The sequence below is a fragment of the Bos grunniens genome, chromosome 26 (assembly GCF_055505025.1).
Source record: "Bos grunniens cultivar Pamir isolate PY7600 chromosome 26, Bosgru_T2T1.0, whole genome shotgun sequence".
NCBI lineage: Eukaryota > Metazoa > Chordata > Mammalia > Artiodactyla > Bovidae > Bos > Bos grunniens.
The window spans coordinates 34,615,672-34,633,071 of record NC_141190.1 but is presented as its reverse complement, the minus strand read 5'-3'; the positions used below and the strand labels follow the sequence as shown (position 1 = coordinate 34,633,071).

Below are 17,400 nucleotides of genomic sequence, written 5' to 3'. Positions count from 1 at the left end.
ATACATTGTCTAGATTTGACATAGCTTTTCTTCCAAGGAGTAAGTGTCTTAATTTCATGGCGGCAGTCACCGTCTGCAGTGATTTTGGAGCCCTAGGAAATAAAATCTATCACTGCTTCCACTTTTCCCCTTCTATTTGCCATGAAGTGATGGGACAGGATACCATGATCTTAGTTTTTTGAATGTTGAGTTTTCAGCTGGCTTTTTCACTTTCTGCTCTCACCCTCATCAAGAGGCTCTTTAGTTCCTCTTTCTGCCATTACAGTGGTATCATCTGCATATCTGAGGTTGTTATTTCTCCCAGCAGTATTGATTCCAGCTTGTGATTTATTCAGCTCTGTATTTCGCATGATGTAATCTGCATGTAAGTTAAACAAACAGGGTCACAATATAAAGGCTTGTCGTACTTCTTTCCCAATTTTGAACCAGTCAGTTGTTCCATGTAAGGTTCTAATGGTTGCTTTTTGACCCACATACAGGTTTCTCAGGAGACAGGTAAGGTGGTCTGGTATTCCCACCTCTTTAAGAGTTTTCTACAGTTTGTTGTGATCCACACAGTCACAGGCTTTCATGTAGTCAGTGAAGCAAAAGTAGGTATTTTTCTGGAATTTCTTTGCATTCTCTGTGAGCCAACAAATGTTGGCAATTTGATCTCTGGTTCCTTTGCCTTTTCTAAACCCACTTTGTACGTCTGGAAGTTCTCGTTTCATATACTGCTGAAGCCTGTCTTAAAGGATTTTGAGCATGACCTTACTAGCATGTGAAGAGTGCACTTGTACAGTAGTTTGAACATTTTTTTGGCACTGCCCTTCTTTGGGATTGGAATGAAAAATGACCTTTTCTAGTCCTGTGGCCACTGCTGAGTTTTTCCAAATTTGCTGACCTGTTGAGTGGGGCACTTTAACAACATCATTTTTTAGGATTTGAAATAGCTCAGCTGTAATTCCATTACCTCCACTAGCTTTGTTTGCAGTAATGCAACAAAAAGTCTCAAAAATGACAGAATGATCTTGGTTCATTTCCAAGGCAAACCATTTAGCATCACAGTAATCCAAGTCTGTGCTCCAATTACTGATACTGAAGAAGCTGAAGTTGACTGGTTCTATGAAGACCTACAAGACCTTCTAGAACTAACACTGGAAAAAGATGTCCTTTTCTCATCATAAGGGGTTGGAATGCCAATGTAAAAAGTCAAGAGATTCCTGGAGTAACAGGCAAGTTTGGCCTTGGAGTACAAAATGAAACAGGGCAAAGGCTAACAGAATTTTGTCAAGAGAACACACTGGTCATAGCAAACATCCTTTTCCAACAACATAAGAGATGACTCTCCACATGGACATCACAAAATGGTCAGTACCAAAATCAGATTGATTATATTCTTTGCAGTAGAAGATGAAGAAGCTCTATACAGTCAGCAAAAACAAGACCTGGAGCTGACTGTGGCTCAGCTCATCAGCTCCTTATTGCAGAATTTAGGCTTCAATTGAAGAAAGTAGAGAAAACCACTAGTCCATTCAGGTATGACTTAAATCCCTTATTATTATACAGTGGAGGTAATGAATTGAGTTAAGGGATTAGATCTGATAGAGTGCCTGAAGAACTATGGACAGAGGTTTATAACATTGTACAGGAGGCAGTGACCAAAACCATCCCAAAGAAAAAGAAATGCAAGAAGGCAAAGTGATCGTCCAAGGAGACATTACAAATAGCTGAGGAAAGAAGAGAAGCAAGAGGCAGGGGAGATAGGGAAAGATACAACCAACTGAATGCAGAGTTCCAGAGAATAGCAAGGAGAGATAAGAAGGTCTTCTTAAATGAACAATGCAAGGAAGTAGAGGAAAACAATAGAATAGGAAAGACTAGAGATCTCTTCAAGAAAATTAGAGATACCAAGGGAACATTTCATGCAAAGATGGGCTCAATAAAGGACAGAAATGGTATGGACTTAACAGAATCAGAAGAGATCAAGAAGAGGTGGCAAGAATACACGCAAGAACTACACATAAAAATCTTACTGACCGGGCTAACCACGATGGTTTGCTAGAGCCAGACATCCTGGAGTGTGAAGTCAAGTGGGCCTTAGGAAGCATTACTGCAAACAAAATAAAATTAAGTATGTTGGTCCCAGTCTTCCATTAACCAGTGCAGCCTCTAGTATCTGAGTCTCCTCTTGCCTGTCAGAGATTGAGGGCCTTTTTCTTTTAAAAGTAAGATTGAATGATTATGAAATGACTAGGCACATCGTGATTTTAACAGCAAAATTAAATCGAAGTGCAAGATGTACTTGGAGTCTCAGAACATTTGTAATAATTGTAAAGAATTGTTTGTGATACTTTTAAGAATAGGTAAACTGCCTCATCACCATCTCCAGAATCTCAAAGTGTTTTCTCTCATTTGTAAATCTCACAAATTAGTCAGTACAGGAGAAACTGTTTTCCATATTCCCCAGTCTGCATGTTACATATTGTGCATCTCCAAAGCTAGCCTATCATTTTTAGGCTCTGGGCTGATTTTCCATTGTCTCTTAAGATGTAAAGAGATGTCTGGAGGTAGAGAGTCTTTGGAATATCACCCAGTGTGTAATGTAGAAATACTTCCAGGCTTTCTCCTCATCCTTTCTAAGCCATTCCGCTAGACAGCCATGGTTCTAAGTAAAACCAAGGTGGTAGAGGAAAGAGTATGTGGGGGTGTCTTCCCCAGAGAGGTAGAGCGTTTATAAGAGTTGTCCTAGAAAGTGATGGCAGAATTGCTGTATTTTGCATGTTAATTTCTTTGCTATTGTCTAAGCTGTGCTAAATCCTATGGGGTGCTTTGAGATGGTTCCCGTCCTTGGGTGTTTACGTATTTATGAATCTCATAAGAGCATCCTTGTGTCCCTGTGGATGAGCCCATTGGCTTAACTCACACCATGTGGTCAAGGATTCTGGTTCCTACTGCTCTTCCAGCTGGTGAGTGTGTCCAGGGCCAAATGTGACTGACCTACTATCTGTGGATTGCACTTGGAAGTCCATGCCAAAGCTTCCTGAAATTGCGTCACACTTGGAGCCATAAATGCACAGTTGAGATAGTCACTTTAATTTGGATCACAATAATTGGTCAAAAGTGTATCATCCCTTTCCTGTGTGCTTTGGTTTCTGAGTCAGATCACCTGATTGCCAGGAGAGGGCACTTAATTCTTGGGCACTGGAAGATAGAGATGAGCTGTGAAGAGTCAAGCCAGTAAAAATACTTGAAAGCTTATGTGGGAATCATGCGATCGGTGGCCAGGGAAGGTCTGAAAAAGGAAAACTAATTAAAAGGGATGAACAGATTGATAGTATTTGTTTCACCTTCAGAAGCGTCATCTGAGTTTGTTGTTCCTCCTTGTCGAGGAGCTCAGGTTTTTCCAATTAAATTTCTACTTAAGGCAGAGGGTCTTAACTTTAGACACATGTGGGAGATATTCAGGGAGCTTTAAAAAATATGACCCCCATCCAAGACATTCTGGGAGAAGGAAGTGGCAACCCACTCCAGTATTCTTGCCTGAAAAATTCCATGGACAGAAGAACCTGGTGGGCTACAGTCCGTGGGATTGCAGAGTCAGACTCAAATGAATGTGAGCGTGCGTGCGTGTGCACACACATGACATTCTGATTTAATTGGTTTAAGGGTTCAGCTTAGGTGGTGTGTTTTTTAAAGCTCTGGGTGATTCTAAGGTGTAGCCAATGATGCGAGCCTTTGGAAAAAAGTATGTAACACTTTCCTCACCTGGAAAATTAAGAGCAAGTGTGGAGTGAAACAGATACCTCTTCCATACTTACATGATGTGGTTTAACCAAATTTTGTGATGGTGCAGAAATCTAACTTAATTACTCGAGGCTTTTAAAGGCTTTAAAAGGCTGTGGGAAAGCTACTGAAGAACAGTCTCCGATGTGATGCTTCCGATTCCTAAGCTCGGGGTTTGCTCATGATCGTACTTGACCTGAACCCTCCTGACTTTGAAGCTCTTTGTGTGGGAGCCCTCGATGCTTTGGCAATGAAGTGGTCTGAAACAAATCCTGAGAGGTCACCTTTGGTGCTGAAAGGCCAGGAGGAGTAGGGGGAATTCTGCTCTGGGCCCCTGCCCTTTTCAGAAGGGGCGAGCGCTCTCGGAACTGGGCTGGTTCCAAGCCCCATTAAAGGGCAGGAGGGGCCAAGGAGCTTCAAAGCTGAGGAAGCTGTGCCAGTTTTCTTCCAAATCCCTTTAATGATGGGAAGCGTTTCTCTAAAGACTTCTGTCATCCAGAGATGGGAGGCTTTTCCCAAGCTTAGGGAAGATGGAACTTCTTCCCAGAGCCTAGGCAGAAACGGGAGGGAGAGCAGTCAGGGTGCAAGGAAGAGGCAGCTCTTTGGGAACCGGGAGCCCCACGGGTTCTGCTTGGTCGGGTGAGTCACTCCCCAGGCCTCAGTATCCCCTTCTAGGAAACAGTCTCCAGCATCTGTCCATCCGGTTTTCCGAGCACTCTTCAGCGCTACTTGCTCTGTGGTCACTGAGGAATCTCTGGAGGGTGAATGTGTCCTGGGGAGGGGAGGGAAGTGAGAGAGGGAATGTGAGCAGCCCAGTAAACGTCAGTTTAGGATTGTGATTCTTATAAATAAAACCAATTTCCTGTTGAGAGTGGAGCACGGCAGCCTTGGTGGGAAAGAGGATGCCATCAGCTGTGCAAGGAATTTGTGGCTCAAGGACTTTTGTGTGAACATGCCTCCGAAGCCCGGAGCCTCTCTAAGACGCGGGATTATTCGCTCCCATTTGAGAGACAGGTCCACTGAGATGAAAGAGATTAACTCAGAAAGTCAGAACCCAGATAAGAGATCCCCGAGAAATGAGTTTCTGATGGGTAGAGTCCTGTTCTAATAACAGCAAGGGCTTATTGAGAAAGAAGTGCTCAGAACAGTTTCAGGCACTTGCCTTATCAGTGTCCTTTTAGCCAGGAAACGATTAAGCCGCTCAGTGAAACTCTTCTCAGTCTTCCGGCCCACATGCTGCCCCTTCCAGGAAGCCTTCCCTGAGTTGCTGTGTGTTCCCTCACTATTTTAGGTACAGCACATCCCAAGTGCTCAGAAACTGTTTGTTGAATTAAAGTCACATTGTCTTATCATTATATGTCTCTATGTCTGTCTGCCCTGAAACCCGTTCAAAACACGGATGTTTCTCTCCTCCAAGGATGGCTCCCTCTCAGCCCTAGAGCACCTCCAGGTGACATAGTAAGTGTCTGGGACATGATGGGGGAATGAGCGAAGGAATGAATTCCAGGCAATAGGAGCCCTGGGCACCAAGGAAAATGAGGCATGATCTCAAACCCAGATTCCAGACGTGGAGACTGCAGGCCCACGGTGGCCTCCCTTGGCTTTCTCGACTTGAGCCTCTTTCTGTCTGTTCCAGCACAGGGCTGTTGCTGTCTGCTGCTGCAGAGAAGGATGCTGCAGGTTTCTGCTTGTGAGTATGAGCCTGCCTGTGCCCCCTGCAGCAGCTCACCCGGCCTCCAGGGCTCCCGAGGGCACAGACCTGGCTCTGCCCATGCTCTGGACCGATTTCTGAGGGATGTTTTGGAGCTGGGCACGGGCCTGGGCACTCTGGGGCTCAGGGTTCTAATCTGTCTTTGGCCACTAACTCTGTGCGACCTTGGGCAAGTCATTTAATCCCTCTTGGCCTTGCTTCCTCATCTGTACGAATGAGGAGAAAGACTACTAACTGCTGCTTAGTGGAATAACTTGTAAGAGCTGCTGTGCTGTACTTGTAAGGGGCAATTGTATATTAATTCAGGGGAGCAGATACCCGGAAACCTCTGACATGGTTTTGACCCCTCCAGTTCCTGGCTTCTTCGGGGGCTGGGTGGTCCTCACAGTTAATTTGGTACCAGCTGTGCCCCTCATGCTTCTGGAAGCTCTGAGCTGGGGTTGCTTAGTCTGTTCCCAGGCCGCCTAGCTTCTCAGAGCAGCTATGTAATTCCCTCGAGGTCAGCTGGAAGGGCAAGGAATTCCTCTGCTGTCTCACTAAGTTTATATAGGAGAGGCCCTTGCATTCTAACAAGAACCTCAAGCTCTTTACTAATTTTCTGTCGCTTGACTCTCACCTTCTCCCTGAAAGTGAAAGTCACTCAGTGGTGTCCGACTCTTTGAGACCCCATGGACTGTAGCCCGCCAGGCTCCTCTGTCCATGGAGTTCTCCAGGCAAGGATACTGGAGTAGGTTGCCATGCCCTCCTCCAGGGGATCATCCTGACCCAGGATCGAACCTGCGTCTCCCAAATTGCAGGCAGATTCTTTACTGTCTGAGCCACCAGGGAAGCCCTATGGTCTCAAACTAATGAAAAACTCCACTGAAAGGGAGGAGTAAGGAGAATGCATAGAAAAAGTCAAGAACATGAATTGCATTACCCTGGACACATTGTACTGGTTATAAACCAGATGAGCCCAACATATTCTCATGTCCCGTCTCTCTGTGGACCTTAAATATCTGCCAGGGAGGGCAAGGGGGAAGTTGTGCTGACAGCAACAGAAGCCCTGCCCTGTTTTTTTCCTAAACAGATCCCTGAGTTCTCCTCTCACTTCCCTGAGCCCCTCCCAGGGACTTCAAAGACAGCAGCAGGCCTATTGAGTGTGGTCAGGTCGGTCCCAGCATATTGCAGATTGACTGCCTGCTCCTGATTCAGTGGGGGAAGGATGGCTGGCTGTCAGCTCTAAGAGAGCAGCCTTCTGCTCCCAGGAGGAATCTGAGCGGGGCCATGTGCATTCCTGCCCCTAGAGTGGCTTTTCCAAGGAGAGTGACCAACTCTCCCAGTTTACCCAGGACTTTCCTGGTTTTGCCACTGAAAGTGCCACATCCCAGGAAATCCCTCAGTCTCGGACAGACTGGAGTTGGTGGGTTAGGTCACCTTTTTCCCAAGCCTCAGCTTTATTAAAGGCTAAGTCAAATGTGATTGCCGCTGCTGCTGCTGCTAAGTTGCTTCAGTCGTGTCCGACTCTGTGCGACCCCATAGACGGCAGCCCACCAGGCTCCCCCGTCCCTGGGATTCTCCAGGCAAGAACACTGGAGTGGGCTGCCATTTACTTCTCCAATGCATGAAAGTGAAAAGTGAAAGTGAAGTTGCTCAGTCGTGTCCGGCTCTTAGCGACCCCATGGACTGCATCCTACCAGGCTCCTCTGTCCATGGGATTTTCCAGCCAAGAGTACTGGAGTGGGGTGCCATTGCCTTCTCCAAAATCAAACGTGGTTACTCCACAGCAAAGATGAATGGAGCCAGCTATTTCGTCTCTTTGACAAGAAAGCAAAAGCCCAGAGCTTAAAAACCAGCACTTTGAACTTAGTTTGTAGCTGCATGATACCACCAGTGTCCTAAGAGAGAGAAGCCAGACTTGAAAAGCCTACACGCTGTGATTCCATTTGCGTGACTTTCTGGAAAAGGCCAAACTGTCCGAAAGGAAAACAGGTCAGTAGTTGCTAGGGCGGGGACAAAGGCTTCACCACAGAGGGGCTTGAAGGAAATTTCTAAAATGATAGAAATCTTCATTTCTTGAATCTGTGTCGCAGAGTTGGTTATATAGTTTAGAACTGTGCAATCAACAGGGCAGTTTTGTTTTCGCCCTTTGTGTAAATTATACCTCCAGAAAGCTGACCTTAAAACAAACCCTAGCCATTTATGACACTGTGGTGTAAGATGGAGAATCCATTGAGCGTGTGGTTGGCCATCATGGGTCGTAAATAGAATCTGAGGTCTTGGTGTGGTCATGCCTGCAGCCGTCTGGAGGTGCAGCAGAAGGTGAACAATTCAGGTACAAAACAAATGACTACTTGATGGTAACTTACATGCAAGAGATTTGTCTGTGAGGCACAACCAGGGTAATGGTGGAATCTCTTCTATTGAGAGAAAAGGAAAAGCTGATCTCCTAAAACCCAGGCAGCAGATGTGCCCAGGAAGGTCATGGAATATTGAAGCCTTCGCCCCGGGTTCCCACCCTGGGAACTCTTCTGCTGCACACACATGGCTCTAATGTATTAACTTTGGCAGCTTTTCTGCTGCAAGTTTGTTTTTTTCCACCAATGAAGTTATTGAATTGGAATTGAGTACCCAAGTCTGCACCATAGTTATTTCCCGGCCAACGTTTTGTTTTTTTGGCAGTCCTGCGTGTCTATGCTAGATAGGATTGATTCTGAGCAGGGAGAATGCATGAGTTAGCAAAATAACGCACCTAGCCTCATGCCAGGTAAGGGGTTAGAAAGCTAACCCCTGTGGGAAACAAGACGTCTTTTTCCGACAAGACTTAGCAACTGAACAACAGCAACAACTCTTGTTTCCAAGCAGGAAAAAAACCTTGTGATGAACAACCAGCACTGGTGCTTGCTCACCAGCCCGGGGGGGGATATGGGATCCCACACAAATGAGGAAGTATTCATCTGGTGGTCCTAATGGAATCCGAAGAGCTTAGTGGTTCCCCATTTCTTAAAAACTCAAACCCCAAGTCGAATTGGCTTGTTACGCAGGTGAACGGTGTCTGGCTCTATGACCCCGGTAGCTGACTCTGTGTCTTCTCCTTTTTGTTAAGTACAGCGGGTTGGAAGGCTGTAGAACCTTCATCCGTGAGGACCGCATGGGCCCAGATGACTTTTAACGGTGAATTACGCTGTAGAATTTCACACACGCAACTCTTCTTAATCATAAGTGTGTCCAGGACGCTAATTACCCACAGAGGCTGTTCCACCTGTTCTTGGGGTATTTAGGAAGAATTCCTGAATAATAAACAGAATAATAATCGAATAATTGCAGTCTAGTCCTAATGGTCTCAACTATGTTGGAGGACTAACGAGGGTGGGAAAGAGGCAGGAAATACTTGTGCATATCTGCAGAGAATCTTCCCTGATACGTTGTCAGGCCTGGCTTGTGGCGAGCTTTGGGGCTGCCCAAGGGCCCACTTCTAGGTTGAGTGCAAACATGAGTATTAGTCTGAGTTCTGCAGAGAAACTGGGAATGCATAGGTGGGGAAATTCCAGATACTTCCTTACCTCAACTGCAAAGTGTTACCACCGTCTCCCTGGGCTACCTTGGCATGCTGGCATTTTTTGGGGTTCTGTCTTAGCCTTTCTCTTAGACCAACAAATGGGAGTCCTGCCACTTCCTTCCATCCTCCATGCCCCCCTTTCCTCTCTCCCAGTTTTTACACAACAGGATTTATTCATGTTAACTGTATTCAAGTCCCCAGATGGGGGAGAAAAAAGATTGTGTTGAATGAGCTTATTGTTTGTAGACTTCACTGACTTCTTTTATTTAATACCCAAAGTCCTTGAACATATTGAGCTGATTTACTAAAATTCAAATATGGGCCTTTAGGAAGGAACTCGGAGGGTGCTGGGTGTCCCTCATAGCAGAGCTGGGACCTATTGGGTGGAGGGTTTGCCAGGGACATCGTGTCTTCATCTTCGTGCTCTTGGGTCTCCTTGAGGGTAGATATCCCATGTGTAATCCCGGATTTCTTATGAGCCTGGGATGATCACCACCCTACTGCCCTCTGCCTTGTTGGACCTTTTGTGGCATCCCCTTCTAGCACTTTTTTTTTTTGACACAGTGAAGATGGATACCACCACGAGGTACTTCCATCAGCAGAGCCACACAACCGCCCCCGCCTGCCCACCCCCGCTCCCCGCAAGCAGGGCTTCTGCTTGACAGTTTCCTGCACCCGTGTAATGAAATAAAGGGTGGTGATGTGGCAGAGCTTGGGCAGAAGCAGTAAGTATCAGACAGCCTGTGGCTTAAATGCCTGATGCAGTGCAGCCAGTCCATGACAGTCAGGGCAGAGTTGGATGGTGTGTCTTTCGGCGTGTTTTGGAGATGGGGTCTCTGTGAGGAATTTTGCTGGAGCTGTGGCTGAGGGTCATGGTGTGTCTGACAGTCCAGTGCGGTTGCCTAGGTTCAGTGATAGTGGGGTGTCTGGAGCCCTAGAGGGTTTCCTGAGAGTCCCGAGGGTACCAGAGCTGGGCTGAGACTCGTGTCTCACTGGAGACAGTGAAAGTCTTTCCCTGGTCCCATCAGTAACATCCCAGGTGCCCTGAAAGTTAGGCTGTGGCCAAGCAGGTCGGTTTGAGGACAGCACCATCAGAGGCAAGTGTGAGTGCGTTTTGGGTCCTGCAGGACCCCTCCTGGGTGCACACAGCCTCACAGCTGCTCCTGTGCGTTCAACCTTCTCTTCCCTGCTCCCTCTGTTTTCTCCCAACCACCCCCACTCTCTTCTTTGATTCTTTTATTCTCTTCCTTTTGACTTTTTCATTTTTTTTTCCTCTCTGAGTTCTGTTCAGGTCTCCTTTAGAAAAGGGACCTTCCCCATGAGCCTAAGGTCAGAAAGCCCCAGAAAGAGAGCTTTGCCTTGGCCCCAGGTCTCTGCTGTCATTTCTAGCAGCCAAGGCTTGAATCCCAGGCTTCACTGGGGGTGGAGGGGGGAGCTGATGACCTCAGAGGCAGGATGGGAAGTGGGGCACGCTCCCAGCCCATCAAGGAGCATCTCATTCCTTCTAGGAAGAGGAGGCCTGAGTGAAATCTGTTCCGTGCAGTCCCTAACTGCTTCATCAGGCCCTAGAGAGTGTCGCTGCACACTGCCTGCTGTAGAGAAGGCCCCCTTTCCCAACCCTTGTGGTCCAGCCACTTGCTAACCCATACCACCTGACCTAGTGCAGGTTAATGTGACTGGTCATGGTGACTAGGATTCCTGGGAGAGTTCTCACCCTCTCTCTGTGGGTCCTTAAACAGCCCCATGACCTGCTAACCTTCAAGGGGTGGAAGAAACAGTCTCAGCCCTGAGTGGGGCTCCTCCCACTGCCATCCCAGGCTCCCTGAAAATGAACATCAGAGGACGGCCTGGCATCCGCACAGGGGGAGCATGGGAACATCACCACAGTTTGGATAACGTTCCAAACATGAAGGCTCAGCATTGAACTAAAATAATTTTTTCCCATTGACCTCCTGGCTTCCCTGTGGGCAAGCATCCATCTCCCGCCCATCTGATGCTGGTTTGGTGTATGTAATTGTAAACAGTTCGGGCTGGGAGCGAATCTCCGAGCGGAGTTATGGGATCCAGGTGTCGCTCCCGGCTGGCCACGCACTGGTTCCCTCGAGAGTGGGGAAGGTCGTCTTGTTCTCCGAGACAGAATTGAGTCTGTTGCTTTTGAGATCAAATCCTCTGAAGCAAGACTCCCTCTCATGCCTTCACCCCCCAGGTCTCCACTCAGGCTGGGGGAGGGGCTCTTTCATAAGTGAGTGGGGTTTCTACTCGCCTGACCCTGAGGTGAGGGCCCCAAGTCTGCAGGGAGGCCCTGATGTGTTGCTGTGGATGAGAGGAGCAGAGAGAGAGGCCCGCATTCTATGTGTGAGAACCGGGGCCCCACTAACCAGGGCAAGTTTCAGGTCAGTCTCAGCCTCGTTTCTTAAGTGCAGCTGGACTCCTGACGCAGGCTTGGCAACTGGCAGGCGGGACTCTTGTTCTAAGCAGGAGGCCTCTAAAGTGTGTGTAGGCGGCTTTGGGCACTTGCTTACTTCCCTGGCCCTAGAAGTACAATTGGAAGTCAGAGCAGGGCTTGTGTTAGAGAACACCTTAGGTCTGTTGGAGAACGTAGAGGGGCACTGATGCTGGGGGTCTGGCTTCTCCCATCTTTGCACCCTTGCAGCTCTTAACATACCTATCAGCTGGGGGAAGAAGCTAATAAGCTCATTCATTTCACTGGCATCAGGCATGATTTGGTCATGTGTGTGTGGTGTGTGTGTGTCTTGGGGAAGAGATGTCAGGTGATGATCAGCCCCATTTTCTCAAAATTTCCTAAAGCTATTTACCTAATGCCTTTAAAGTGGAGAAGGAAATGGCAACCCACTCCAGTACTCTTGCTTGGAAAATCCCATGGACGGAGGAGCCGGTAGGCTACAGTCCCTGGGATCACAAAGAGTCAGACACAGCTGAGAGACTTCACTTTCACTTTTCACTTTCATGCATTAGAGAAGGAAATGGCAACCCACTCCAGTGTTCTTGCCTGGAGAGTCCTGGGGATGGAGGAGCCTGGTGGGCTGCCGTCTGTGGGGTCGCACAGAGTCGGACATGACTGAAGTGACTTAGCAGCAGCAGCAGCAATGTCTTTAAAGAATAAGATTGATGTCCTACAACAAGATTTATTTTTCTGCCCCCCGGGGGGCTGAGGCAGGTTGAAAGAAATTGAGAGTGCAAAGAGGATGTGTTCTGCTGGGTAGAGTAACGTCCAGGTGCCACGCTTATCCGACGGCTCACTCAGCCTTGACACCTTGACCCCTCCCCCGCCCCAGGCCTTAACCCATCCCTGAATCTTGCACAGCTTTCCTCTGTGTCTTCATCCATGCTTGCGGATTTATTCTCTGGCTGGAAATAATACGACCAGTCAAACAGCTTGGAGCAAACTATTGTCTACAAATGGCTTCCCCCCCACCCCCCCTTAAACATCACCATTACTGGGTGTAAAAATGGTTTAGCTTCAGGAGGAAACAGCTGGCTGGCAGAGATCCTGGTGGGGTCCTGGGTGAGATTCTGTTGTGTCACTAATGACTTTCCTGGGTACATTTCCGGCACAAGCGCAGTTGGCAGTTGGGGAATTCTGTGGCTGAGAACTTTTGTCAAGGCAAGAGCTGCAGCTGGAGCAGCTTCTGGCTGAGGCCAGGAAGGGAAGTCTTCATTGCATTAGGGATAATCTAGACCTGTCCAATGGGTGTCTCATTGGAGAGGTAGACCTTGGTAGCTTAACTTGAATGCTAATGAACCTTTTCCTTCTAGAATATTATGTCTCTGGGTTTCTCTTAGACTTCAACACCTTGGTCTGTAGCTAAGGTGAGCCCAGATTTCTTAGGGTCCCTGACCCACGCCCTCTTTCTTGAAGGCAAGCAGTGTCTAAAGCAACTCTGTGAGTAGAGTGGGAAGATGTGTGCTGCTGGAAAAAGTCCGAGCTCCTTCTGCAATAGGCTTGCCTATTTGTGCAGTTCCTATGGCTATTTCTCACCTTGTTCTATGTCTCAGCCATTCTGGATTCCTTGTGCTTTCCCAATTGGACCTTGGCAAATGCTGTTCCTTTAACCTGGAATGTTCTCCCCTCAAGACTGCCAGCCAGGCTTATCTGCAAGGGTCATTCAGCCTTGACCTTGACCCCAACGCCCTGAAGCCTTTAACCCCTTACTGCACCTTACTTGACCTGCCATGGTCATCAGGTCCATATTACAGTTGATGGAAAGTCTGTGTGCCCGGGAGACTGAAAGATCAAAGGTCAAAAGCCATTATTCCTCTTTGTGTCCACAGCACCTAACTGCATGGGTGATGTATTGTCAGTGCTCATGTATGGTATTGTATGATTGAGAAATGGTTGTCGTCCTCAAGTTTTCTAAGTTTGATTGCATCAAAATGAAGGCCTTCTGGTCATTAGTGGGCATCCTGATAAAGGTAGTAGGCAGATGAAATAAAAGAGAAAGATATTTACAATCTAAAAGCTTCAGGGGGTTAACAATTAGAATATACAAGGAACTGATGCACATCAGCCAGAAAAAGGCAGAAATCTCAGCAGAAAAGAAGGTGAATAAAGGGTGTGAATGGGAGTTTACAGGTGATGGAGCCTCCAAAATGTTAATGAACACCTGAAGGAATGCTCACTCGGCCTCCTTTACTTATCAGAGTGAAACCAGCCAGAACAGCCACCCAGGAGGCTGGCGGAAGTGAAGAACTGAGGAGGCCGAGTGTTCTCAGAACCCACTCAGAACTTTCTGCATGGGCCCACTCTAGGCAGGGTTGAAAATGACCTTTGCAGTGTTATGTGCAGTGGTGAAGAGCAGGAAGTGGTCTTGGTGTCTGGGTGAATGATGATAGCAGATGTACGTTCTAGAAAATTAAGTAGCAATAGAAGCAATGAATTAGATGTCCATCTAGAAAAATAGAGGGCTCTTTAAGGCAAAGTGCCAGCAGGGAGGTAAGAAGCAGAATAGCACACTTGACAATTGCAGCCTTTCAGGCCATTAAGAATTAATAGAGCAGTACTCATGGAGCAGGAACACATACAAAAAAGTACATGATATGGGGTTGGCCCAAAAGTTTGTTCACATTTTTCTGTCAGATGGGCTGGAAAAACCCAAATGAACTTTTTTGGCCAACCCAACAGACCATCATCTCTGTTGAGTGGTGGGTAATGGAATACGGGGATGAAAGGACATTGGTAAGAGGTTGCTTGTCATCTGCTGTTGATGCCAGAATTGGCACAGTGATGGCAACAGCCAGGAGTGCAAGCATGTGCTATGGAGAGGTGGAGGGGGTGGGTACTTGTCTCACCACCATGCGGAAGAGTTAGTGGGAGGCCGCTTCTTTCTTACTAATTGTTGGGCTGTCCGAGACTCTTTGCTTGTGAGGTTGTGATAACAGATAACCTTTACAATACACACCAGAGATCCGTAGCAGTGATTAGCAGCCTATATGGTCATGAGGGAAGGGGATGCTTATAACCCTGCCTCAGAGAAGCCTGGGATTGGTAGAGCTGGCTTTTAATAGTTGTTATTTTTCATTTCCACCTCCAGCCACTCTGAGCACCTGGAGTCATCTTTGGATTCAGATTGCTCATAAGTACATACAAGTCACAGCCTAGAGCTGATGTCCACAGGTTTATCAGATTGACTCTTGAAGGCATTAGAGTTGGATATTTCTAGTACATGGTTTGTTGGACACAAAGTTGCTAGACTCTGTACAGCCATTCATTTTTGCTTCTGTCCACCAAGGAGATGGGAATATTCACTCAAAATCAGTGCATTCAAATGAGAGCAATTGCTTCTTCCACAACAGGTCTGGGGTTTCCTTGATCTGGACAAAGTTGGCCCTGAAATTTTTTGTTCCATCTCTGTATCTACTTGAAATAGACCTATTTGTCCTGTAAGTCTTTTTGAGAGCCAAAGATGTGTGTGGTAAAGAGCCATGTGGACCAGGGAGGTGGTAGTTTAGTTGCTAAGTTGTGTCCAACTCTTGTGGCCCCGTGGACTGTAGCCCACCAGGCTCCTCTGTCCATGGAATTCCCCAGGCAAGAATACTGGAGGGGGTTGCCATTTTCTTCTCCATGGGATCTTCCAAACCCAGGGATTGAACCCCGGTCTCCTGTATTGCAGGCAGATTCTTTACTGACTGAGCTTGGACCAGGGAGACCACTGCCCAATTCTGCTCTGCCCAGAGTGTGCTCTGCAAGGCTGCCTGGGCCCAGGAGGCAGAACCTGGAGCTTCCCAGGGTCTTGTGAGTGTGGGCAGAAGAACTGACTCTCTTGGCTGTGGCTCAGTTGGGGAATAGGGGGCAGCGAATTCAACTGTGTGTAAAAGCCAAGAACCAAGACTTCAGGTTTTCAGAGAAGGGACAAATCCCTGATTTGGGCTCTGCTCGTTTGATTGCTTTCCCATCATTCTTTCTCTTGCACTGATGTCTTTTTTCTAACTGTTCTTCATCTGACCTTCCATTTATTGACCAAGTTCAGTTGTCACCGGCTACAACCACCCCAGTCTCTAGACCTGCATTGCTTGTTCCTGGGTTCACTGGAATGTGTGTGCCTCAGTGATGGAACAGTGCAGATCATCATTTCTGTTCTTTCAAGTTCAAGCATCAGCCCCAGGGTTTGAGCTTCCTTGGTGGCTCAGTGGTAAAGAATCCGCCTGCCAGTACAGGAGACTCAGGAGACATGGGTTTGATCCCTACATCAGGAAGATCCTCTGGAGAAGGAAACAGGAACTCACTCCAGTATTCTTGCCTGGAAAATTTCATGGAGAGAAGAGCCTAGTGGGCTACAGTCTGTGGGGTTGCAAAGAGTTGCACATGACTGAACACAGACACACAGTGGGCGAATTTCCAGGTGTTCACACTGTAGGCATTTTTTGAGCTTCATCGTGTGTCAGGTGTCATCAGGATGTTGAGATAAAGCTGGACACAGTGTTAACGAGGCTCCTGTCATAATGGAGCTTACATTCTAGAGGAAGAAAGCAGACCAGGAGCAAGCAAGCACAGTTCTAAAAAAGGGTACTTTTAGGACGTCCCTGGTGGTTCAGTGGTTAAGACTCCGTGCTTCCACTGCAGGGGGAATGGGTTTGATCCCTGGTTGAGGAACTAAGACCCCACATGCTGCATAGAAGAGCCACACCCCCCCCCAAAAAAGGATACTTTCAAATAGCAGTAAGTAACATGAAAAACAGGATGTTGTGAAAGTAATTGGCAGGGGGAGGGAGTGGTCCCAATATCAGTCAGGGTGATCACAGAGAATCTCTCTGAGATGACATTTGGGTTGAGACCTAAATGAGGGGGAAGCTGCTATGTGGAGAAGATGGTTAGGAGTTCCAGTCAGAGAGGAGAGCAGGTACAAAGGTCCTGAGATCATCAAGATCTCATATGATATGGATTTAGGGGATGGGGCCTGGAAGCAGACCATCAGCAAAGGGATAGTGGAGAGGGATGAGGTTGAAGAGCCGGCAGCTTGGGTTGTATTCTGAGAACGCTTCACAAGCAGTCCAAATTTAGCTTCCCAGTCACCCACTGCCTCTTACAAATGGGTAGGTTACCACCAGTCTTCTATTCCACAGCAAAAATCCAAGCACATCCTAAAAGAATATTCTTCGTACTTCTCTGAAGAGATTGAGGTGCTACAGACCTGTTCCAGTTTTCCACACTTCACTGAAGTGGGTTCTGAGGGGGGGACCGGGCACAGAGAAAGCCCGCAGGTGAGGCGGGCACTGGGCACAGAGAAAGCCCGCAGGTACACAGCTCGTTGGTAGCAGGCATAGGCCAGGTACCTGAGGTTCACGACTGGTGATCTCGCATCCTCCCCACCAGGCAAAGCCACGGAAGGCAAGCAGCTGTTTGATCTCCATTTGACCCAACATCTCTGTATTGCTTCTCCCTCTAAGAGGCCTTGACTGCTTTATTTCTGCCCTGTGCCAGTTGCAGCGAATATAATCATGGTCGAAAGTGGCACGTTTATGCTGGCCTGGTTTGTATCCAGCTCGCATGCTTGCAGTGTCGAGCGGTTACTTGCCCTCTCTGAGCCCTCATTTCTTTATCTGAAAACGACTGATTACCCTCTTCCTTAGAGGTTTGTAAGAACTGAGTGAAATCTTGTACTTCTCCGTAGGTACAGCACATGGTCAGAGCCCCACAATGCTAATTATAGGTGGTAGGTGGTGGTGGAACAAGACACTGGGTTGCATTTGCCATGGGTCTTCCATGTTTATTTCTGATGCCTGAAGCCTCTGCTTTCAGTAATGCAACCATTAGTATTGGGGAGGGGCAAGCTGATCCTTGCAGATGAGCCATTTCCTATTTCTGAACCCACTGATATGAGAACACTGTGCCTCGTTACTCCCCTGTCACCCCAGCCTCAATTTTTTT

The 17,400-nt window shown here is 47.5% G+C and overlaps 1 protein-coding gene across 11 annotated transcripts in view; it reads left to right on the top strand.

Annotated features, from left to right (window-relative positions):
* AFAP1L2 (actin filament associated protein 1 like 2) overlaps positions 1–17,400 on the top strand; it is a 144,738-nt gene that overhangs the window by 30,844 nt on the left and 96,494 nt on the right. For 2 of the 11 annotated variants that reach the window (XM_086377746.1, XM_086377740.1), the window contains exon 2: positions 5,402–5,455. The exons of the other annotated variants lie outside the window; for them this stretch is intronic. In XM_086377746.1, the coding sequence (XP_086233872.1) occupies positions 5,402–5,455 (54 nt within the window). The remainder of the gene's footprint in view (positions 1–5,401; positions 5,456–17,400) is intronic. 11 annotated transcript variants of the gene reach the window in all.